The 25,568-nt window shown below is 38.8% G+C and overlaps 1 protein-coding gene across 6 annotated transcripts; it reads left to right on the top strand.

Annotated features, from left to right (window-relative positions):
• The first annotated feature begins 20 nt into the window (after positions 1-20).
• LOC131511515 (zinc finger protein 197) lies at positions 21-23,711 on the top strand. Of its 6 annotated transcripts, none has more exons than XM_058729166.1 (6): positions 21-168; positions 6,844-7,322; positions 8,532-8,688; positions 9,117-9,208; positions 9,445-9,571; positions 20,706-23,711. In XM_058729166.1, exons 2-6 carry the CDS (start codon positions 6,924-6,926, stop codon positions 23,021-23,023), a joined length of 3,093 nt encoding a protein of 1,030 aa, XP_058585149.1. In that variant the 5' UTR covers positions 21-168; positions 6,844-6,923; the 3' UTR covers positions 23,024-23,711. The 6 variants fall into 6 exon arrangements, with proteins under 6 accessions (XP_058585149.1, XP_058585144.1, XP_058585146.1 ...); XM_058729161.1 differs by having other exon boundaries at positions 9,099-9,208; XM_058729163.1 differs by having other exon boundaries at positions 22-168; positions 6,853-7,322; positions 9,099-9,208.
• Positions 23,712-25,568: the final 1,857 nt, after the last annotated feature.

The raw sequence follows: 25,568 nt of genomic DNA, 5'->3' as shown, positions 1-25,568 counted from the left end.
GGATGGGAGGGGTTGGTGAGCAACCGGAAGTAGCGGTACGAGCGGGTCAGCCATTATTCTGGTCCTCGGCCGCAGTTGCGTCTTGTTCCCGTGTCATCTCTTGGAGTTCTGGTGCCCAGGCGGCGGCACCTACGGCCGGAAGCGCAGCGGGAATCCCGGGTGAGCGGGGTAAGCTGGGGTCGGGTGGGCGGCCGGAGAGGCGGGCGTGAGCTCCCTAGGGCAGCGCACACCCAGCCGACCCCTCCTGGCCACTGGCCCCCAGCACAGCCCCTACTCAGTTCCGTGTTGGCGTGGACGCCGTGGCTTGGACTGGGCAGATGGCGGCGTGGGGAAGGCAGTGAAGACAGCACCTCGGAGTCTTTGTGTGTCTGTGGTGCTCGAGTCAAACAATGAGGACAGCTGCCTCAGTGGCCGGGCCTTTCTGCTTTTCCCCGGTCTTTTCTGAGGCTGGTAGAGACAGCTTGGGAGTTCTAGAGCCGTGGCAACCAGACTCCTGGGGACTTTTTTGGTTTTTGTTTTTTGGTAGGGATGGATTAATTTTTATCTTTTAGTTTTGTGTTATAGTGGTGTTTAAAAAGCATACTTACACACACCACCCATGCCGCCATTATTTAATATATATATTCATTCATTCATTTTGAGACGAAGAGAGAGAATCCCAAGCAGGCTCTGCTCTGCGTTGTCAGCGCAGAGCCGGATGCAGTGCTCCATCTCAGCAACCGTGAGTGAGATCATGACCTTAAATGAAATCAGGAGTCTGTTGGCTAGCCCACTGAGCCACCCAGGTGCCCCAAAGGAATATATTTTAAAGCTAAGTACTGACACTGTAAGCTCGGAATAAATGCCATCCTTTGCAAGAAAGGTCATTGCCAACCTCTGTTAGTCACTGTGTATAGTTACTGTATTTTTTGTTTTACAGTTTGCCAGATTAAATCTTTGTAATGAACTGGTGTTTGGAAACTGTTGCTTTAGAATGGATGTTGTTTGGCTTTCAGAAGTCTTTTAGATGGAAGTATTTTGGACTTTTGGAATTAAAATCCCTGATTTCAGAATTTACTCCCACATATAACCAGTCAGATAGCCTTGAGTGAATTACTTAGCTCTTCTGAGCCTTCTCTTATTCTTTTTTAACTCAGAGCTCACAAATGTTTTGTGGGAAGTAAACAAAATGTATGTTGTAAGATTTATTTATATCTGTGAAGGAAGAGTAGAGTTCTAATAATTTACTGTAGAAGATCCTTTTTTCCCCTTTTATTTATTTTTCTCAAAATAAACTTTAGTTTTTAGAGCAGTTTTAGTTTCACACCAAAAGTGAGCAGAAAGCACAGAGATTTTCCATATACTTCCCTCATTCATGCACAGCTTCCCCCACTTATAACATCCCCCATAGACTGGTACATTTGTTAAAATCGATGAAACTACGTTGTCATGTCATAATCACCCAAATTCTATTGTTATTACATTAGGGTTCACTCTTGGTGGTATACATTCTATGGGTTTGGACAAATGTAAAATGACATATATAATGTATCCACCATTATGGTATCGTGCAGAGTGGTTTCACTGCCCTAAAAATCCTCTCTGCTCTGCCTGTTCATCCCTCTCTTCTCCCACCCCCTGGCAACCATTGATATTTTTACTGACTCTGTAGTTTTACCTTTTTTTGAATGTAGTTTTAGAATGCCATGTATTTGGAATTGTACAGTAGATTGTCTCTTCAGATTGGTTTCTTTCACTTAGTAATGGGCATTTTAAGATTCCTCCACATCTTTTCATGGCTCGATAGCTCATTTCTTTTTGGTGCTGAATAATATTCTGTTGTTGGAATGTATCACATTTATCCATTCACCTTGTGAAGGACATCTCAGTTGCTTCCAGATTTTGGCAATTATTTATAATGCTGCTATAAACATTTGTGTGCAGATTTTTGTGTGGACATATGTTTTTAACTCCTTTCACAATAAATACCAAAGGTCATGACTGCTGGATTGTATGTTAAAGAGTATGTTTAGTTTTGCAAGAAACTGCCAAACAGTCTTCCAAAGTTGGCTGTACCATTTTGCATTCCCACCAGTAATGAATGAAAATTCCTGTTACTTCACATCCTCACCAGCTTTTGGTGGGGTTAGTATTCTGGATTTTGGCCGTGTTGATAGGTGTGTAATGGTATTACACTGTTGTTTTGACTTTCATTTCCCTGGTGGCATATGATGTGGAGCATCTTTGTATATTCTTGTTTAGAATGTGTATATCTTCTTTGGTGAGGTGTTGGTTAAGGTCTTTGGGCCATTTTTTAATTGAGTTGTTTGTTTTCTTATTGTTGAGTTTTAAGAGTTCTTTGTATAATGTATAAAAAGGTTAACAGTCCTTTATCAGATTAAGTGTGTCTTTTGCAAATATTTTTCCCAGTTTATGGCTTGTCATCTCACTCTCTTGACATTGTCTTTCACAGTGCAGAAGTTTTTAAATTTTATCAAAGTTCAGTTTATTATTTTTTTTCACGAATCACACTTTTGTGTTGCATCTAAAGAGTCATCACTATACCCAAGATCATTTAGGTTTTCTTCTGTTATCTTCTAGGAGTTTCATAGTTTTGCATTTCACATTAAAAAAATTTTTTTTGGATGTTTATTTATTTTTGAGAGAGAGGGAGAGACAGAGCACGAACAAGGGAGGGGCAGAGAGAGAGGGAGAAACAGAATCCAAAGAAGGCTCCAGGCCCCCAACTTTCAACAGAGAGCCTGACACGGGACTCGAACTCACGAACTGTGAGATCATGACTTGAGCTGAAGTCAGATGCTTAACCAACTGAGCCACCCAGGTGCCTCTTGCATTTTACATTTAGATCCATTTTGAGTTATTTTTGTGAAGGGTGTAAGATTTGTGTCTAAGTTATTTATTTATTTACTTATTTATTTAGTTAGTAAGTCAGTAAGTAAGTATGTGGATGTCCAGTTGTCTTGGTACCATTTGTTGAAAAGACTATCTTTATTCCATTGTATTTCCTTTGCTCCTTTATCAAATAACAGTTGACTATATTTATGTGGATCTATTTATGGGCTCTCTATTCTGTTCCATTAATTTGTTCTTTCACCAATACCACACTGTCTTCATTACTTCATGTTGTGTGGTGTCAGTCCTTCTACTTTGTCCTTCTTTTTGAATGTTTTATTGGTTATTCTGGGTCTTTTGCTTCTTGTATAAACTTCAGAGTGAGTTTGTTGGTGTCCACAAAATAACTTGCTGAGATTTTGATTGGCATTGCATTGAATCTGTAGATAAATTGGAAAGAACTGGCACTTTGGCAATATTGAATCTTTCGGTCTGTGAACATGGAATAGAAATCCTTTTTGAAAGTTCCTTTCCATCACCCACACCCAGATCAATTGCCAAGAACTGCTCAGTTTTTCTCAATTGTTTTCTCCTTACTGCTGATTAGTGTAGAATTTCATCATTTGTTTAGACTATTGCAAAAACTTTACTGGCCTTCCTAAGATCCAGTCCTCCCTCCCCCATCATTCCTCCTATATAGATTTCTGACCTTGTGAGTTAGTACTTCCTTCACACTTAGAGTGGGAAAATCCTTTCTAACTCTGACACAAAACCCAGAGCCATAAAAAAAAAAAAAAAGAAAAAGAATGATTGCATGGTGAAACAAATATAAACAAAGTCACATGAGATATATGGCAAAGACATGACAAAGGAAAAATTTGCCACTCCTATCGTAACAAAGGACTAATTTTCCTTTTAAAAATACACTCATTTACTCAAAATGCAAGTTAGATTTGGTGAAGGAGTGAGGAAAAAGGTACTCCCATATCGCTCATGCTGGAAGTGTAAATTGTAAATTAGTCCAGGGCCAATGAAGGGCTAATTGGCAATATCAAAATTATAAAGTCACATAAATTTTGATCCAGCAATTCTGCTTCGAGGAACTTTTCATGTATATGCCTACCCACATGCAAATTGATAGATGCCCAGAGTTTTTCATGAGAATATTGTTAGTTAGAAAAGATTAAAAACTGCCCATCTGTGATAGAGTGGGTAAATAAATCATGATAAACCCATACAGCGATACTATGCATCGGTAAAAAGACAGGAGGAGCTATGTGTGAAAGGAAAGATCTCTAGGATACATTTTTTTTTTAAACAGATTTTATTTTTAAGTAATCTTAGGTAATCTACATCCAACCTAGGGCTTGAACTCACAACCCCAAGATCAAGAGTTGCATGCTGCACTGACTGAGGAAGCCAGGCATCCCTAAGATACATTGTTAATTGAGAAAAGGAAGATGCAGTACATGACTCATGGTGTCCTATCATTTATGAAAAAATATATATTATACATTGTTTTATATATATATGCACATATACACATAATAACTGTAAAGATACATAAGATACATAAGAAACTAGTGGGAAGAGGGAAACTTTACACAGTATGTATTTTATAATTTGAAACTTTGAATCAGTATTACCTATTTTAAAAAATAACAAAAAATATAAAGTAAAATCTCTCTATTGGTTGCTTATCACATATAGTATGTGATCACCTCTTTGTTCTGCCTCTTAAGAGCCTTTAGAATTTGACTTCTGTTTACTTCTTGACTCTACTCCCATGGCCTTACCTCCAGAGTTTACTTTACTTCTCTGGTTTGCAAAGTACATTTTTTGTTTTGTTTTTCCTCTTTCTTTTTTCTTTTTTTTTCAAAGCACATTTGTAATAGAGCTATACTGTCATCCCCATGCTTTAGAAAATATAGTTTCTTTATTCCTGGAATGGCTTGCCTAATACTCCAGTGGTCTTTATTTTTCTTTAAAGCCCAATCCAAAATTACCTTCCATGAATTCTTTCTGTGCTTGTATGACCTCCTATTAATTTTACTTCTACATTATATTGAAATTGTGTTTACATTTCTGCCTCCTCTGTTCAGTTATACACATGCTCCTTAAGGGTCCGAGTGTTAAATAAAATTAGTGAGAGTGCTTTCGTATGTCATTGATAGCGTTTTAACCGTTATGACTTTAAAAACTTAAAACTATTCTCAGCTTCCAGCCCAACAGTTTTTTTTTTTTTTTCTGGGAATTTTTCCTGAAAAAATAAGCAGAGGTATAACCAAAAATTCATCAGCAAAGATGTTCATTGTGGCCTAATTTATAATAAGAGGAAATTATAAATAATTTAATTGTTTAACAATAGGGGACTACTTAAGTATGCATAGTCTCATGTGCTCCTAAAATAATGATAAAGACTATATGATGTCATGTTCCTGAGATAACATGTGAGAAGCAAGTTACAGAGCTGTACTATTGGTTCCAATCATGTGATCCAAATCGGTACAGGGAGAAATGATCAGAAGAATATAGTACAAAACAATAGCAGTGATTATTCTCTGGTTTTGTATGTCTTTTCTGATTTTACAAATTTTATGTTTTGTAATGAGAACAATAAATGTTATTTCTAAAAAAAGAAGATTTTTAGAGAGCAGCAAGCCTAAGTTTTGTATAATAAAAGTCAAATGTATCCAAATATTTTGATTAATGGGTAAACAATTTTCAGAGAATCCAAAGTATGTACAGTAAAGCTAACTTAGTTCAGCTTTTCTTTGTTAATTGAGAAGGTGTTAGGGTTTTGTCTTCTGTGTATCAGGATTAAGACCATACTTGTTAGGGGCGCCTGGGTGGCTCAGTTGGTTGAACGTCCACCTTCTGCTCAGGTCATGATCTTGTGGTTTGTGGGTTCAAGCCCTTCATTGGGCTCTGTGCTGACAGCTCAGAGCCTGGAGCCTGCTTTAGATTCTGTGTCTCCTTCTCTCTGCGCCCTCCCCTACTTGTGCTCTCTCTCTCTCAAAATAAACATTAAAAAAAAAAAAAAAAAGAAGACCATACTTGTTGACTGCACAGAACATAGGAGAGAGTGCTAATTAAAGAAGGATAGTAACTAATTTTTGAGTCCATATACCAGGCACTGTCCAAAACTTGAAATGCATGTAGATATCAAATTCTTACACAAGCCTCTGAGATAGGAACTGTTATTACCCCTATTTTGCTGGTTAAGAAACTGAGACTCAAAGGGGCGCCTGGGTGACTCAGTTGGTTAAGCGTCTGACTCTTGGTTTCAGCTCGGGTCATGATCTCACGGTTCATAGGCTCAAGCCCTGTGTCGGGCTCCGTGCCGACAGTGTGGAGCCTGCTTGGGATTTTCTCTCCATCTCTCTTTGCCCCTCACCTGCTTGTGCGTGCTCTCTCTCGCTAGCTCTCTCTCAAAATAAATAAGCTTAAAAAAAAAAAAAAAGAACTAAAACTCGGAAGTGAGGTAACTTATTCAGGCTCACACAGGAGTAGCCAGGATGCCCATTGTTAGAGTGGTAGATAAAGGATTTATTGTAATTAGGTGGAGGAAACACTGTGAATGCAGACTAAAGGAATTTGGGGGCATGTGGGTGGCTCAGTCGGTTAAGCATCTGGACTCAAGTCATGATCTCAGGGTTTGTGAGTTCAAGCCCCGCATGGAGTTCTGCACTGTAAGCAGAGCCTGCTTGGGATTCTCTTTCTCCCTCTCTGCTCTTTCCCTGCTCGTGTGTGCGCGCACACGCTCTCTCTCAAAATAAATAAATAAACATTAAAAAAAAGACTAAAGGAATTTCATGTCTTTGGTTGTAGCAGTGGTCTGGGTAACATGAGTGTCTGTGTCTTCAGAGCCTTGGGCAGGGGCTTCTGTCAGAGGAAGCACTGCTCAGCACCTAGAAACTTGTATTCAGGGAGGTTCTCTTCATCACTAGAAACTGGGGGCTCAAAAACTTGGTTGTTCCTTTGGGTTAATGTTATCAATGACTTCTTGAGGTCTTCTAGATGATGTTCTCCAAGCTTTAAGGAAGAAATCAAGCAAGGATCGAGGGGACCCGGAGAGGAGCCTTTCTTAAATGACAACAATGACAAGAGAAAATTGGGGCCACAATGCTCTGAGACAAGAGGGTCTTGTTAAAGGGAAGGATGATACTTGGAAATGGGGAACCAGCTTCCAAGGAAGCAGCTCCTCTGTTTGGGAGACCTCCCACCTGCACTTTAGACAGTTACGTTACCATGAGACATCTGGACCCCAGGAGGCACTGATCCGGCTCCGGGAGCTCTGTCGCCGGTGGCTGAGGCCAGAAGCACGTACCAAGGCCCAGATCCTGGAGCTGCTGGTCCTGGAGCAGTTCCTGAGCATCTTGCCTGGGGAGATTCGGACCTGGGTGCAGATCCATCGCCCTGGGAGTGGTGAGGAGGCCGTGGCCCTGGTAGAGGAGCTACAGCAAGACCTCGATGGACCAGCACTGAAAGTGAGAAGGGGGGAGGGGAGAGAGTTTGGGATGGAAGGCAGGAGAGAATTGAGCCAGGGCAAGCTGTGCTGGAGGGTGATCCTGTGATTTTCATAAATAATTAATAGCACATTAGCCACCCTAATGCTTATTACAGCAGGTTCATGAGCTATTTCACATCATGGCCTATCTGCAGAGAAGTGGATTTATGACTGGGGCCTTGGGCCCAATTCAGAAGTAGCACAAAGGCATTAACTGTGCTTTGTCCTTCTGGGTGATGCTTGCTAATGCTGAGGTTTGGTTCAGTAATCTGAAAAACATAATGTTTCTAAGTATTTCCCTAAACAGAAGCATAGGTATTGTTTGTATTAAGTCTGGAAAGGCAAGGGGGAGCAAGACTGAAGCTTTCTTAATCTGGCAGGATCTCCCTATGTGTGCCCCTAGGGATTCTCTGACCCAGGGAATCTTACTTCTGGAAAGATTTTATATTCTTGACCATGAAATTGGGATCTTAATATATTTCCTAGTGTGTGTTAGATCTCTTTCTGTCAATCTGTAGTCCACTAGAAACATTTGTATGTGAGGAAGTCTGAACTTAACTTAAGTTCAGACTTAAGTTAACTTAACTTAAACTTGGGAATGGCGCCAGGGATGGGCTTGTTTATTTTTATCATAAAAATGAAGAATTTTAGAGCTAAATATTTCATTATAAAGCACTAATCAATCGTCATTTAAGAGATAAAAAAATGGAGACAGAAAAAGTTTCACTCAATTGCATTATGTCAGATAGCTAGCTAGCAACAAAACCATGTGTCGACTCTAGTGTTCCTTCTCTTGGGGCAAGAAGGGATAACAAAGGGGTAAATAGGTAGAAGAGTATATTGAACCTAAGTCTGATCTAAAACCATGTCTAGAGCTAAAACCCATTCCTTTGTGACTTGTTACTTCCCATTTGATTCTTAGCCCACACCCGGGTCTGCCTTTGTTTCCACCATTCTGTTCAGTCTCAGTGGGGGAGAGGTCACCAGTGCCATGAGTGGAGCTAGAGGGCCAGCTCCATTGTTCTCAAGGCAAAACTTTACTGCTGTTTTGATGCTCTGTACTTGAGGTGGGTCTCTGATCTCATAGTTCTTTCTAGACTGTGGGCAGAAAGAGGTCCATGGTGGTTAGGTGAGTCCATTTTCTGGAGGTACAAGAAGAGTTGGCTTATTTTGTTTTGCTTATTCTCAGGTTCCAGTTCTTGTTCAGGACCAGGACATTCTCCAAGAGGGGATGAGTACTCCAGGAGCAGCAGTTCCTCATGCACCCAGTGGCAGCCACATAGCTGAAATTTGCCAAAATCCTTTTACTGACCCAGTGGTGTTCAATCTCCAGGATCCTCAACATGGTACTTGGTGGCCCTGGCTTTGGACTTTCTCAGAATCTTTATTATGGCTCATCCCTGTACTCCCAGTTAGTTGCTTCCTCTCCTGTCTTGTATATGAAACCCTTGTGGTACCAAGTTCTTTCTGCTCTTCCCTACCTGTCCTTTCCTGGGTCCCTCTTACCTTTAATTTTTTTTTTTTTAATGTTTATTTATTTATTTATTTTTTTGAGAGAGGGAGAGAGACAGAGTGCAAGCAGGGGAGGGGCAGAGAGAGAGAGAGAGGGAGACACAGGGTCACTCAAAAGGTTTGTAAGTCATTTTATAGCCGTCATTGTCTAGCCCTGGGAGTTCTGGGTCTTTCTGAATTCTTTGTTTGTCAAAGATACAGGACTTGGAGTAGTGGGCAGGAACAGCAGTAACTTCACATGTAGCTTTTTCTCCTCCCTCAGATTCTCCTGCCCCTGAAGCTTCTGCCCTTTCCCAGGAAGAAAATCCAAGAAATCAATTAATGGCCCTCATGCTCCTAACAGCCCAGCCCCAGGTAAGGTTTGCATTCTCTTTCCTTCCTAAGGCCCTCTCTGCACTACCAAACTGGCTGAGGTGCCCTCTGTCATCCTAATGTTTGGGGCCCAGTCAGTTCTTGTCTCTAAATCACAGTCCAAGCATTTGGAGGGTAGACTTTATGTGGGGTTTCATTAGGACTCTTTGATCGTTCTTGTTCATCTCAGTAGGGGAGCTCCAGGGCACGGAGAATCTCACATACGCCTGTTATTTCAGGAGTTGGTGATGTTTGAGGAGGTGTCAGTATGCTTCACTTCAGAGGAATGGGAGTGTCTGGGCCCAATTCAGAGGGCCTTGTACTGGGATGTGATGCTGGAGAATTATGGAAATGTGACCTCCCTAGGTAAGGACTCTTTCTTCCCATCATTCTTACCTTTATTTCATTAGTCTTTGTTCTCTGATTATGAAAGTAGTATATTTTGGAACACATAGAATATTAGAAAGAAGAAAATATAACTTTCTTAAACCCACTGTAGACAACTAGTATCAAAATTTTGACATATTACCTTTGTTTTTTTTCTATATGAGTTTTTTTATTGGCTACATAATTTGTGCCATAATTCAGCCATTTCCTTACTCTAGATAATTCTCTAATAGTCTGTCTCTATACCTAGGGTCTTTCTTTGTTTCTCATTATTTTTTAGAAGTAGAATTACTATGCTTAAGTTTGAATTGTTATACGGTTCTTGCCTCATACTGCCAAATTCCTTTCCATAGTGATTTCTGGGATCCCCGCGGAGTGTTACATAAGAACACTTCTTTTGCTCTGCCTTTATTGTTACTGTGTAATCCCATTCTTTTAAATTGTTGCTGGTAGGATTTTCTAAAGTTATATCTTTATACTCTAGTGGATTTTTCTGACTATTAATAAAGTAAGAACATTTAAAAGTACTTAGTAGGCATTTGTGCTTCCAATAGACATTAAAATATCTATCATGTGGTGGAAATGATGTGATTTTGCCATTAGCTTATCATGGTTTGGGAAATGAGCATAGAAAGAATAAACAAAGCAGAGTAAAATAATTGGTATAAGAGTGTGATAAACTTTTTTTCAGATGGAAATGAAGGGGACAAAGCACCCAGTACCGTTTCTGGGATTAGGAAAGGCCATAAAAGAGGTAGCTTTGGGGGTGCCTGGGTGGCTCAGTTGGTTAAGCATCCAGCTTTGGCTCAGGTCACGATCTCATGGTTCATAGGTTTGAGCCCTGCATCGGGCTCTGTGCTGACAGCTCAGAGCCTGGAGCCTGCTTCACATTCTGTGTCTCCCTCTCCCCCTATCTTGCTTGTGCTCTTTCTCTTTCTGTCTCTCAACAATAAATAAATGTTAAAAAAAAAAAAAAAAAAAAAAAAAAAAAGTAGCTTTGTGCTGGACTTTGAAGAAAAAGGTAAGATTTTGTTTGGAGAAATAGACATTAAAAATTGAGGAATCAACTAATGCACTGATCTAATTTATACTGAAATACAGATTTATAATATCAGTTTAAATAGCTGCATAGTAATGTAGAATTCCATTGTTTATGTATCATGCTTTACCTTGACAGCTTTATGATACTGAATTTCTGTTTAAGAACGTTACATGCTTTTCTATTGGTTAAGCACTGTGTTTATGTTTCAGGCCTGTTTAAAATTGTCTTCATCTAGATCTTGTATATTTCAGGATACATTGGTTCTTTGGAATTGGAGTCTTTTCTGATGTTTTCTAATTAACTATGGTTTACATATGTGAAAATACTGATTTTTTTTTTTTTTGCCATGTTGCAACCTTACTATTTTATTGTCTACAGTAATTTATACTGTATATTTTTACAATTAATGAGGATATATCTTTTATGATCTCAAATGTACTGATAGTGGGCCCAACATTCTGTAGATTTTATTTATTTTTTATAAATTTTATTTTTTTAATGTTTTCTTATTACTTATTTTGGGGGGAAGGGGCAGAGAGTGAGGGAAACAGAGCATCTAAAGTGGGCTCCGCGCTGATGGCAGAGAGCCTGATGTGGGGCTCGAACCCATGAACTGTGAGATCAAGTTGGATGTTTAACAGACTGAGCCACCCAGGTACCCTAAGTCTTCCCAGTAAATTTTTTTTTAAATGTTTATTTATTTTTGAGAGATAGAGACAGACAGAGTGTGAGCAGGGGAGGGGCAGAGAGAGAGGGAGACACAGAATGTGAAGCAGGCTCCAGGCTCCAAGCTGTCAGCACAGAGCCCAACATGGGGCTCAAACTCACAGACCATAAGATCATGACCTGAGCTGAAGTCTGATGCTTAACTGGCTGAGCCACCCAGGCGCCCCTAGATTTTATATTACATGTTACCAAACTGCTTTCTACCAGTGATGTACCAATTTACATTCCCATGAAAAGAGTAAAAGAGGGCCCATTTCTCTTATACGTGCTTATGATTTGATCATTGTTTTAAATCTCTGCTGGGTAGATGACAAATACTATTTTTCTGGTTGTCATTTCTTTGATTATTGTGTGGGGAAATCCTTTCACATGTTTGTTGGTTGTTTCACTCCTATTCATATACTTTCTACATATTTCTTTTATTTATTAAACTGCTGACCCTTTGTCAAGTATTGCGTATATTTTTCCCATTTTTTTGCCTTTTAATGTTATTTATGAGTTGTTTTTTTTTAAGACCTAGAAAATCTTTTATGGTAGCATTAAACTTAGCAGTGTTTTCCTTTATAGTCTTTGTTGTCTTCTCAGTAAAATTGTTTTTTAAAAAATAACTCGTATTTTTTTCGGATACTTTTACTGTTTCATTTTTTTTTCAATGTTTATTCATTTTTGAGAGAGAGAGGGTATAAGCCGGAGAGGGACAGAGAGAGGGGGACAGAGCATCCAAAGCAGGCTCTGCACTGACAGCAGAGATCCCAATACAGGGCTCAAACTCTCAAACCGTGAGATCATGACCTGAGCCATTCGGACGCTTAACTAACTGAGCCACCCAGGTGCCCCTACTGTTTCATTTTTACATGATCTAAAATTTATCTTGATCTACAGAATGACATAGGAACCCAGTTTGTTTTTTTAACCCAAATGACTTTTAGTAGTTGCAATGCTATTTACTCAATAATCCATCTTTTCTAAGAGTTTTTTAAATGTTTTATGAGTAAATTGGTGAATTTTATGAACACTCACCATGGATCCGTATAACTCATGCTGTAAGCCAAAATAAATTCTAGATTAGTCTAAGAGTTAAACTAAAGAAGAAGGAGAAGGAGGAGAGGAGGAGGAGGAGAGGGAGGAGGAGGAGGAAATGGAATTGCTTATTCTAGCTCTTTGAGGAAAGAGAAGTTTGAATCAACTTTATTAAATAAGATAATCTTTAACTGCCGTGTTGCTGGGGCTTTAGCAAGCAGATACCCAGGTGTTTATGCCCTTTAACCTAGTGATTTTCATTTGAGGAGGATACCTTAAGGAGATTGTTCAGAAAGAGGAAAATAAATAATATGTCTAAGGATAGTGCCAGTAAAGTATTTATAATGGTTAAAAGTTGAGCACAAGCAAATTCACCAAGATAAAGTACTAAGCAAACTGTGGTGTTTTGACTTGGAATTATACTATGACATTATCAAATATGACAATTCTGTGCACTCAGTTTCCATGCATGGATAAACTGGTAGAAAAGCAGATTCTCGGGGCGCCTGGGTGGCGCAGTCGGTTAAGCATCCGACTTCAGCCAGGTCACGATCTCGCGGTCCGTGAGTTCGAGCCCCGCGTCAGGCTCTGGGCTGATGGCTCGGAGCCTGGAGCCTGTTTCCGATTCTGTGTCTCCCTCTCTCTCTGCCCCTCCCCTGTTCATGCTCTGTCTCTCTCTGTCCCAAAAATAAATAAAAAACGTTGGAAAAAAAAAAAAAAAAAAAAAAAAGAAAAGCAGATTCTCGGATGGCTTGCATACACTGCTTCAATATGTAAAAGATTTGTATACGTTTATTTAAGAGATTGGAATAGAATTTGAAGGAAATTAAAGAAATAGTACTTCCTGTGTCAAAGTTAGCCCCTGCCTTCAAACATTCAAATTGGATTGGTAGACATTTACACTAATAATTACAATACCCTGTGGCAGATGCTGTATAGTAAAATGTGCACAAGCGTGGGAGCCCATAGGAGCTTGGGATGGTGGAGGGACTGGGAGAGTGGGGGCAGGGGTGGGTGGCTCAGGGAAAGATTTATAGAGGGGGTGACTTTTTATTTTAATAACAGTTTTATTGAGATACAATGTACGTACCATGTGGCTCACCCAATTAAAGGTTACAGTGCTTTAATTAGTATACACACAGAGCTGTGCGACCCTCACCACAATTAATTTTATAACAGTTCATCACTCCAAAAGAAACCTTATATCATATAGCAGTCATATTCATTTCACCCAACTGCCCCTCCAACCCAGCCCTAGGCAACCACTGATCTGCTTTCTGTCTCTCTAGATTTGCCTGTTCTATGGACATTTTATGTAAATGAAATCACACAGGTCTTCTGCAGCTGCTTTTACTTGGCATAATGTTCTCAAGGTTCATCCATGTTATAGCATGTATTAATACTTTATTCCTTTTATCCGTTTATTTATTATTATTTTTGAATGTTTTTATTTATTTTTGAGAGACAGAGAGACCGAGCATGAGTGGGAGACAGAGAGGGAGACACAGAAGCCAAAGCAGGCTCTGGGGTCTGAGCTGTCAGCACAGAGCCCAACATGGGGCTCGAACTGGTGAACCGCGAGATCATGACCTGAGCCAAAGTTGGACACTCAACTGACTGAGCCACCCACGCACCCCTACTTTATTCCTTTTAATGATATTCTCTTGTGTGTATATTTCACATTTTCTTGATTCATTCATCAGTTGATGGTGATTGAAAAATGTTGCTTCCACCTTTGAGCTGTTGTATAAATAACACTGCTGTAAATATTTGTGTACAAGTTTTTCTGTGGATGTGTATATTTTTATTTCTCTTGGAAGTATACCAGGGAGTGGAATTTCTGGGTCATATGGTAACTCTATGTTTAATCATAAAAGGAGCTGACACTTCCAAAGTTGCTGCACCATTTTACACTCTCACCAGTAGTGTATAAGGGTTCCAGTTTCTCCAGATCTTTCCCAGCTTTATTATCACACTTTCTGATTTAGCCATCTTAGTAGGTCTAAAAAGATCTCATTGTGGTTTTCATTTGCATTTCCCTAATGGCTAAAGATGTTGTGCAACTTTTCACATGCTTATTGGCTGTTTGTATGTCTTTGATGCAATGTTTTTTCATTATTCTTTGCCTATGTTTTAATTGGGTTGTCTTTTTATTGTTGATTTGTAGGAGTTTTTATATTTTAGATACAAATACCTTACCAGATATGTGACTTTCAAGTATTTTCTCCCATTCTGTGAGTTGTCTTTTCACTTTCTCAGTGGTGTCCTTTGAAACACAAACGTTACTAATTATGATGAATTTCAGTTTACTTTTTCTTTTGTTGCTTATGTTTTGGTGTCATCTAAGAAACTATTGCCTAATCCAAGGTCATTAAAGTTTATGTCTATGTTTTCTTCTAACAGTTTTATAGTTTTAGTTCTTATGTTTAGGTCTCTTTGATCCGTTTTGAGTAATTTTTGTATATGGTGTGATTAAGGTCCAACTTCATTCTTTCCATGTGCCTATTTCATTATCTCAGGACCATTTTTCCCCATTGAATTGTTTCAGTACCCTTTTGAGGATCAGTTAACCATAAATCAGTCCAGCTTATTTCTGGACTCTCAGTTCTACTCCTTTGATTGTATGTCTATCTTATGTCAGTGGCACCCTGTCTTATTACTGTTGTTTTGAAGTACATTTTTTTTTAAGTTTATTTATTTATTTTGAGAGAGAGAGAATGAATGTGTGTGTGAGTGGGGGAGGGGCAGAGAGAGAGGGAGAGTGAGAATCCCAGTATCAGTGCAGAGCCTGATGCAGTGCTTGTTATCTCACATCATGACCTAAGCCAAAATCAAGAGTCCAACCCTTAATCTACCGAGCCACCCAGGTGCCCTTGAAGTACATTTTAAAATTAGGAAGTATGAGGGCCACCTGGGTGGCTCAGTCGGTTAAGTGTCCAACTCTTGGTTTTGGCTCAGGTCATGATCTCACGGTTCGTGAGTTAGAGCCCCACGTTGGAGTGTGCACTGATGGTACAGAGCCTGCTTGGGATTCTCTCTCTCCCTCTCTCTGTCCCTCCACTGCTCACTCGCTGTTTCTCAAAATAAATAAACATTTAGATAATAAAATTGGGAAGTATGAGCCTTTCAACTGTGTTCTTCTTTTTCAATATTGTTTTAGCTGTTCTTGGCCTGTTGAGTTTCCATATTGATTTTAGGATTAGTTTGTCAGTTTCTGTGAAGAAGCCATCTGGGATTATGATAGGGATTGCACTGAATTTTTAGATCAATGTGGAGATTATTGCTGTTTTAACAATGTTAAGTCTTCCAGTCCATGAACATGGGATATGTTGATATGTTGATTATGTTTTCATTTATGTAGTCTTTAACTTCTTTAAACAGTGTTTTATAGTTTTCAGAGTATAAGTTTTGTACTTTTTAAAATTTATGCCTTTCTCATTCAGCAACCTTAAAGATTTAAGGGGCAAAATTTTTCAGGGGTATATGATGAGGGAGCATAAGACAAGCTGATACCCTGCAAACACCCTTACCCCAGGTGAGATAACGTGTGACATTCCTCAGGCATTCAGGCTACCTGGAAAGGGAAAAATAATGGTTAACTGATAGAGACCAGTCATGCAGGATATGAGTCTTCATCAGTTTATGAATGTCTTAGTAAATTATAAGAAAAAGGCAATCTTATTAATAGCCTAATCTCCAGAAACCATAGCCTCAGTTTCCCTAACATCACCCTTCCCTCCAATAGTGGTGTGGGGATCAAAGGCAAGAAGGAAATGGCAGATAAGATTAAATTTCCTTATAACCTGCAGCCCGTTGACAGATACTTGAGGCAAATACGGAATATAACATTTCTCCAAGAACTCCCTACTGTCTTAATGTTAATGCCTTACTGGAGGAAAACCAACCTTAGTTTGACAATAGCTAGACCTCCAGTAGCTTATGAGTCCTCTTTAGCATATGAAAGTCCTTCTGGAGGCCTCCCTTTTGTCTTTACCTTCCCCAACTCCAGTGTATATAACCAGTCACTCTTCACAACCCTCGAGCAGCTCTTTCTGCCTAATAAAATCACCTTTTTGCACCCTTCCCCCAAATCAGTCAATCAATCAATCAATCAATCAATCAGTTTATTCCTAAGTCTCTTATTCTTTCTTAGGCTGTTTTTCTTGATTTCCCTTTAGGATGGTTCAGTGCTAGCATGTAGAAATCCCACTGATTTTTGTTTATTGATCTTGTGTCCTGAAATCTTGCTGTACTTATTTAGTTCTAACAGGTTTTTTTGGTAGATTCTTTAGGATTTTTTTTTTTTCTTTTTTAAATGTTTATTTTGTGAGAGATAGATCGTGAGCAGGGGAGGAGCAGAGAGAGAGAGAGGGAGAGAGAGAATCCTAAGCAGGCTCCGCGCTGTCTGTGCAGAGCCCTACATGGGACTCAATCTCACTAACTATGAGATCATGACCCGACCCGAAATGAAGAGTTAGATGCTTAACTGACTGAGCTAACCAGGTGCCCCTTTAGGATTCTACATGTAAGATCTTGTCATCTGCAAAGAGAATAGTTTTACTTGTTCCTTTTCAATCTGGATGACTTTTATTTTTTTCTCTTGCCTAATTCTCTTGCTAAAACCTGCAGTATATATTGCATAGAAGAGCAGAAATCCTTTTCTTGTTACTGTTCTTAGAGAGAAAGCATCAGTTGTTCATCATTAACTATGATGTTAGCTTTCGATTTTTTTGTAGGTCTTTGAACTTCCCTTATATTCCTACTTTGTTATTCATGAAGGGTTGTTGGATTTTTACCAGATGCTTTTTCTGCATATGTTGAGATGATTATGTGATTTTTGTCCTTCAATCCACTGATATGATGTATTACATTAATTGATTTTCCAAAATTATACCAACACTGCTTTCCTGTGATAAATCCCACTTGGTCATGGTGTATAATTTTTTTCATGTGTTGCTGGATTAAGTTGGCTAATGTTCTGTTGAGAATTTTTAGGTCTATATTCATATATTTGTAGGTTTCTTTCTTTTCCTTTTTCTTTTTTTGTGATATCTTTTTCTGGTTTTGGCATCAGGGTAATACTGATCTCATAGAATGAGTTGTAAAGTGGTCCCAACTCTTCTGTTTCTTGGAAGAGTTTGTGAAAAATTGGTTTTAATTTTTTTTTTTTTGGTATTAATTTTTTTTAAAGGTTGTTAGAATTCATCAGTGAAGGGACGCCTGGGTGGCTTGGTCGGTTAAGCGTCCGACTTCGGCTCAGGTCATGATCTCACGGTCCGTGAGTTCAAGCCCCGCTTCGGGCTCTGTGCTGACCGCTCAGAGCCTGCAGCCTGTTTCAGATTCTATGTCTCCCTCTCTCTCTGCCCCTCCCCTGTTCATGCTCTGTCTCTCTCTGTCTCAAAAATAAATAAACATTAAAAAAAAAAAATTAAAAAAAAAAATTCATCAGTGAAGCATTCTGGGCCTGGGCTTTTCTTTGCAGGTGTTTTTTGTTTTTGTTTTTTTTTTTTTTTTTTTTATTATTATTATGGAGTCAATCTCTTTTTATAGATCTATTCAGATTTTCTGTTTCTTTTTGAGTCCCTTTTAGTAATTTGTGTCTTTCTAGGAATTTGCCCATTGCATCTTAAATTGTTCAATTTAAGCATTTCTAGTATTCCCTTATAATCCTTTTTATTTCTGTAATATTTGGTAATGTCCAGAGAGGGTGATTTTTGAGCTTAAGGGTGTAGGTATTGGGCTTGTAGTGAATTGAGAAGAGGAAGAACGACAATTCAGGAAGAGAAAAAAGCATGGGCACTGATAGGAAAGCAAAAACATAACATGTTTGGGCATCTGCATGTAGTTCTTTCTGGCTAGAGTCTAGGGGCATAAAGAGTACTGGTAAAAAATAAAGCCAGAAAGATAGGCAGGAAGTAGATGAGGGCATCTCTTGGGCTATGCTGGTTATTTGTGCTTTATCCTGTAGGTAGTTAAGAATCATTTGTTTTGAACAGGTGAGTGACACGGTCAGATTTACTTATTGGAAAGATAATTGGCAATGGAGTGGACATGGATTAAAGAGGGGAGGCTTGGAAGTAGGGAAGCCTGTCTGTTTCTTGTAGGCTTCATTCAAGATTGCAGAAAGTAATCAGGTTCCTCTATCAATCTGACATTTTTCTACCAAGTCCTCTAAAACTCAATAGGCCTACAGGTTGTGTGATTTCCATACTGAAATTTCAGATAGTTTAACTAGCAAATTACTGTGTATACAAGAATTGGCTGATTTCCCTTTTTTTTTTTTTTTTTAAGAATTTTAATCATTTTTTTCCTTTCAAGACATTTGGAATATTGAATATGAATTTTAAGGCATTTCTGTCTTTTTGTTTTCAAGTAAACACTGTGCCCAAAGTGGGGCTCAAACTCATAACCCCAAGATCAAGAGTTGCATGCTTGGGGTGCCTGGGTGGCTCAGTTGGTTAAGCGACCGACTCATGGTTTTGGTTCAGGTCATGATCTTGCAGTTCGTGAGTTCAAGCCCTCCTCTGACTGCGCTGACAGTGTGGAACCTGCTTGGGATTCTCTCTCTCTCTCTCTCTCTCTCTCTCTCTCTCTCTCTTTCTCTCTTTCTCTCTTTCTCTCTCTGCCCCTCCCCACTAGCTCTCTCTCAAAATAAATAAATAAACTTAAAAAAAAAAGACTTGCATGCTTCACTGAATGAGCCAGCCAGACGCCCCAAGAATTGCTAATTTCTTAAACAATCTTTCATCTCAGTTAACCACTTACAACACTTCTGCTTCCTAAAAGCACTTCTACTTCTTTAAAACGCTTCTACTTCCACTTAAAGAGAATCTTCCTGAGACCAGCATCCTGCTTAAACTGTGAAACCATTCCTTCATCCAATCACTGTGGATAAGGAAACTGGAGTACCAATACTGGATAGGTATTGGATAGGACACATGCTCATCCCTATAGCCAGATGAAATAGTTTGATTGACAGCCCTGCCTGAATCCTGGAGAAAGGGGCAGTCGAGATGAGATAGGAAAACCTGACCTAAGGATGTAGTTTAAGTTAACATTTATTGAGTATTTTCTATCTTTACCATCTCATAAATTAAAGAAGTTTATAATGAAATAAAATGGCTACTCCTTTCCTATGTCTTTTCTCTCTATTTAGGTAGAAGAACAGTGTTGTTCTACTCTAGTAGAAGATAATATTACTGTTATTCACATTACTTAGTAGGTAATTTGGGGAACTAGTTCATATTTTTTCCTCACGTTTGTGAGGAAAAATGTTTGTAAAAACATTTTCAAAAATGTAAGTTCACATTTTATAATATTTGAGAACATCAGAGTAGAAAGGGACTTTGGCAGTTTACTAGTTCAGCTGCATCATTTTGTAGATACGTTTATGTTTTTAAAATGTCTCTATGTTTTTTTCTTTTCATTCTGTATTTCTTCTAATATGAGTCTTAATCAGGCCTGATGTTTCTGTGAAATTTTAAAATTTCCATTTCTCAATTTTATTTAAAAAAAATTTTTTTTTTCAACGTTTTTTATTTATTTTTTTGGGACAGAGAGAGACAGAGCATGAACGGGGGAGGGGCAGAGAGAGAGGGAGACACAGAATCGGAAACAGGCTCCAGGCTCCGAGCCATCAGCCCAGAGCCCGACGCGGGGCTCGAACTCACGGACCGCGAGATCGTGACCTGGCTGAAGTCGGACGCTTAACCGACTGCGCCACCCAGGCGCCCCTCCATTTCTCAATTTTAAAAGGAGTAGTGGGAGTTATATATGAATTCTAAGCATTAAGTTGCTTTTTAGTGGATTTTTTTCCCTGTAGTTTACTTGCTTTCAAGCAATTAAAAAATGTTTATGCCCTTGACTCTTCAAAAATTAAAGATTGCCTTTAGGGTTCTTAGGTATATTTCTCTCCGTTAGAGTTTCCATCTTCCTAGCATGAAGAAAATAAAAAGATAATTCTTTATAAGCCAAATGATTCTCCCTGTTTAATCTGACTTCCTGAGCCTCATGTCTGAACTGCCTACACATGATCTCATGTTATCTCTTTGTTTTTTTCTTGCATCTAATTACTCAACATCATTTATATTTCTCCATCTGCTCCCTGAAGACAAAATGCTTAGAAGTGTCTGAGTGAGTTCTGTGTTAATCCACTGTGTCAGCCTTGTCAGGGTAGTATTCTGCCTCATACCTTCATCTCGTGAAAAGTTCTTTTTGTATCCATATAAAAGTGTACCTACTGGCTTGCTTGAAAATCATTTGAAGATCTTGTTCTTACTAACGTAGGGATGTGGTAACATTTGCGTTTTTAATTCCTTTTACCAGAATGGGAGACCATGACTGAGAATGAGGAGGTGACACCAAAGGCAAGCATTTCTCAAAGAGCAGATTCTCAGAAAGGAACATCCAAAAGACTTCAAGGAAGTGTTCCCCAGACCCTTGATTTTGAGGAGGAATGTGAATGGCAAATTGTGGCAAGTCAGTGGGGGACTGAAACAGGGGAAAGAGATAAGCCGAAAAAAGGTCCCCTCTGTGAACGAGATACAAAGAAAAGGGCTCTACCAGAAAAACAAGGCCAAAAGTGGAAGGAATTTGGAGAAAGCTTGACTCTAGGTTCAGCTCTTTCTGAAAGTTTAATAGGTACTGAAGGAAAGAAGTTTTATAAATGTGATATATGTTGTAAACATTTCAATAAAATCTCCCATCTTATAAACCATCGGAGAATCCACACTGGTGAGAAGCCTCATAAATGTAAAGAGTGTGGAAAAGGCTTTATTCAGCGCTCAAGCCTTCTAATGCATTTACGCAACCATTCTGGGGAGAAACCTTATAAATGTAATGAATGTGGGAAAGCCTTCTCTCAAAGTGCTTACCTTCTAAACCATCAAAGAATCCACACTGGAGAGAAGCCTTATAAATGTAAGGAGTGTGGAAAGGGCTTCTATAGGCACTCAGGCCTTATTATACATCTAAGGCGCCATTCTGGGGAGAGACCTTACAAATGTAACGAGTGTGGGAAAGTTTTCTCTCAGAATGCTTACCTCATTGATCATCAGAGGCTCCACAAAGGGGAAGAGCCTTATAAATGTAACAAGTGTCAGAAAGCTTTCGTTCTGAAGAAGAGCCTCATTCTACACCAGAGAATCCACTCTGGGGAAAAACCCTATAAGTGTGATGAATGTGGGAAAACCTTTGCTCAGACCACTTACCTTGTTGACCATCAGCGACTCCACAGTGCAGAGAACCCGTACAAATGTAAAGAATGTGGAAAAGTTTTCATTCGAAGCAAAAGCCTTCTCTTACACCAGAGAGTACACACAGAAAAGAAGACTTTTGGTTGTAAAAAATGTGGGAAGATTTTCAATTCAAAGTCAAACCTCATTGACCATAAGAGGATGCACAGCAGAGAGAAACCGTATAAATGTACTGAATGTGGGAAAGCCTTTACTCAGAGTGCTTACCTTTTTGACCATCAGAGACTCCACAATGGAGAGAAACCCTATGAATGTAATGAATGTGGGAAAGTTTTTATTTTAAAGAAGAGCCTCATATTACATCAGAGGTTTCACACTGGAGAGAATCTCTATGAGTGTAAAGACTGTGGCAAGGTCTTTGGTTCTAACAGAAACCTCACTGACCATGAGAGACTCCACAATGGGGAGAAACCCTATGAATGTCGAGAGTGTGGGAAAACTTTCATTATGAGCAAAAGTTTCATGGTCCATCAGAAACTACATACACAGGAGAAATCCTACAAATGTGAGGATTGTGGGAAGGCTTTCAGTTACAATTCAAGTCTGCTCGTACATCGGAGAATCCACACTGGGGAAAAGCCCTTTGAATGCAATGAGTGTGGAAGAGCTTTCAGTTCAAACAGAAACCTCATTGAACATAAGAGAATCCACAGTGGGGAGAAACCCTATGAGTGTAATGAGTGTGGTAAGTGCTTCATTTTGAAGAAAAGCCTCATTGGACATCAGAGGATTCACACAAGGGAAAAATCTTATAAATGCAGTGACTGTGGGAAAGTCTTCAGTTACCGCTCAAACCTTATAGCCCATCAGAGAATCCATACTGGTGAGAAGCCCTATGCATGTAATGAATGTGGGAAAGGCTTTACTTACAACAGAAACCTTATTGAACATCAAAGAATTCACAGTGGGGAAAAAACCTATGAATGTCATATATGTAGAAAAGTTCTTACCTCTAGTAGAAATCTTATGGTACATCAAAGAATCCACACTGGAGAGAAGCCATATAAATGTAATGAGTGTGGAAAAGACTTTAGTCAGAATAAAAACCTTGTTGTACATCAGAGGATGCACACTGGGGAAAAACCATATGAGTGTGAGAAGTGTAGAAAATCTTTTACTTCTAAGAGGAATTTAGTTGGCCACCAGAGAATCCATACAGGGGAGAAACCATATGGGTGTAATGATTGTAGTAAAGTTTTTAGGCAGAGAAAAAACCTTACTGTACATCAGAAAATTCATACAGATGGAAAACTCTGTGAATGTGATGAGTCTGAAAAAGAATTCTCTCAGACTTCAAACCTTCACCTTCAACAAGAAATCCATACTGTGGAGGGATTCTCTTGGCTCCAAAATGCCAATGAGTCTAAGACAGAGATTCAGAAAATCTAGTGTCACATGTAAAATGGGATAGAATTCCAACCTACCTAAATAACTGTTAGACAAATGGCAGTATATCATTCTTGCAAGGAAAAAAAATCATGATTGACTCTTTTGTAAACCAGTGATTTGCATGTGGAAGAAAGCTAACGTAGACTTTCAAGACTGCAACAACGTAAACCAAATTCTAGTTAAAGAATACTTTGTTCCAGACCATTTGTTATGACTCTAGAAAGGGACCTTAGAGCAATTAGACTCTGAAAAAAATTTATGAGATGTAATAATGTAGTTGTAAATGATAGCAAAAATATTTTTGTATTAAAAAATGGACATTGTTTCTGAAAGTGTGTAAATTGTACATTTTAAAAATTGCATCACTGCTACAGAAAGTCTCTGTGGACAGTATGATCGAGACATGTCAGACATGGATGTGGGTGGGCAAGAGTCTGCTGTTTGAGGGCAACTTAAGAAGAGTACTGCATTTGGAATTAGAAGACCTAGTTTTAGGTCCTGGCTCTTTCTCTTACTAGCTATGTGTGAAGTCAGTTTCTAGGCCTCAGTTTCTCTGTCAGTGAAATGTTGATATAATGCCTACCTCACAAGGTTTGAGGATTAAGTAAAGGATGTTTGTGAATGTACTTTGTGAAATAATTTAGTTGTCAATAAAGTTGGATAAAAGAGGTATGGTCAAAATACAGAACATGGCATAATGTAATGTTTGTTCATTACATCAATGAACAATTGAATCCAGGAGCCTCAAAAACACTCATTTTTACAGTAAGAGGAAGTATGGTGGTAGATGGCTAACTTTAGATTTTAATAGTCTAAGAAGACTTTTTAAAAATACAGCTTTCAGAATGAGTTAATAGATAATATGCGTAGTTTGTTTTGATAGCAAAGTATTGGTGTGTTATGGAAAAGCAATATTCTGTTCAGCTGTTAACACTGAAGCCAAGGAAAAGTATTTTTCGACCTTCAAATTTGAAACCTAGCAGATGGTGTATTTCAAAATGGAAGGACAGTCCTATGTTGCTTTCCTTGTTCATAGGGAAAAATCCTTAACCCCAACCCCTGAGCTGATGATCCCTGCCACTTTATTCTCAGTTCTGATCAACATTTCACCATTGCTGACATATGAAAGGTTGTTACTCAAGAAACAACATCCTGTTCCAGTACTCAGTTTACTACATAAGGTTCACAAAGAGCCGAGTTCTTAAAGCTCTAACTAAATCAATTCAGAATCTACCTCTGAGTAATCAGGCCCATCACTCCTTATGAACCAATCTTAGATCTAATTCATCCTGTATTCTTGAGTTGCTAATTTTATACTGTAATTTTCAAAATTCCCAATTCTGTAACTGGACTATAAAAAACCTTAATATCAAGATTGTGTTTCTAATATTAGTAGTATTAAAGTGGTGTGTTGATAAATGATACTAATTCAGCCCCAGAGTTCCTTGAGGTCTGGTTCCCCATTAGACTGAAAGGTACACAGGAGTGAAAAGTGGAAGGAGCCCAAGATTTAAAGTTGTAAGGCCTGGATACAAGTCAGTTTCTGTCACTTGCCTTGGACAAATGCCTTCATTTCTTGAGCCTTGATTTATCTGTTAAACAGGAAGGTGAAAATCTACCTCACAAAGTTGTTATGAGGTAGTGAATATAAAGCTGCTTTCTATTTGTGCTACAGGAGAATCACTACTGATTGTATAATAATTACAAAGGGAAAGAGGTACTTTTAACAATGGAGAAGCTGGCATTCACCTCTTAACCACTTAAAATACAACATCATTAAGACTGAGGCAACCTACATAACATGCCTCCTCATGTGATGCAGTAAGCCAAAAGTATAACCTGGATTTATCAAGCTTCTTAGACCTATTGCCAGTTTACAGGAAATAAAGGAGGCAGAGGAACAAGATAAATGGCACTACAAGAAAATTTAGAACACAGGATATTGTATAAGAAAACTGCACTGGATTCTTCAAAAATACGATGAAAAAGGCAGGAGGTGATAATTGTTGAAGCTGAATGAGTATTGGGAGTTCATTGTACTGCTGTCTGCTTTTGTATATATATTAACATTTCCAAAATGAAAAGTATAAAAGTGGACAAGGGAGGTTTTTTGTTTGTTTTTTTTTTAACTTTTTTTTAACGTTTATTTATTATTGAGAGACTGAGAGACAGAGAGACACAGAGCATGAGCAGGGGAGGGGTAGAGAGAGGGGGAGACATAGAATCTGAAGTAGGCTCCAGGCTCTGAGCTGTCAGCACAGAGCCCTACACGGGGCTTGAACTCAAACTGCAAGATCATGACCTGAGCTGAAGTTGGTCGCTTAACCAACTGAGCCACCCAGGCACCCCAAGGGAGGTTGTTTTTAAAAGGTATTAAAGAGCCATAAGACAGAAAGAGACTCATACAAATGCCCAGTTGATTTTTGGCAAAGGTAGAAGAGCAGTTTAGTAGAGGAGAGAGAGCCTTTTCAACAAATGCTGCTGGTGCAATTGGATATCCATAGCCAAAATGCATACATACGTACATAGGAACTATGACTAAGCA

This window comes from Neofelis nebulosa, chromosome 5, assembly GCF_028018385.1.
Source record: "Neofelis nebulosa isolate mNeoNeb1 chromosome 5, mNeoNeb1.pri, whole genome shotgun sequence".
NCBI classification, from domain to species: Eukaryota; Metazoa; Chordata; class Mammalia; order Carnivora; family Felidae; genus Neofelis; species Neofelis nebulosa.
Note: the sequence above shows the minus strand (reverse complement) of the source record. Positions and strands in the feature narration are given on the sequence as shown.

Coding starts and splice junctions, on each gene's coding strand:
- LOC131511515 (XM_058729161.1), top strand. CDS start 6,924: ATGACAACAATGACAAGAGAAAATTGGGGCCACAATGCTCTGAGACAA. Junction 7,323..8,531: donor TCGATGGACCAGCACTGAAA/GTGAGAAGGGGG, acceptor GCTTATTCTCAG/GTTCCAGTTCTTGTTCAGGA. Junction 9,572..20,705: donor TGGAAATGTGACCTCCCTAG/GTAAGGACTCTT, acceptor TCCTTTTACCAG/AATGGGAGACCATGACTGAG.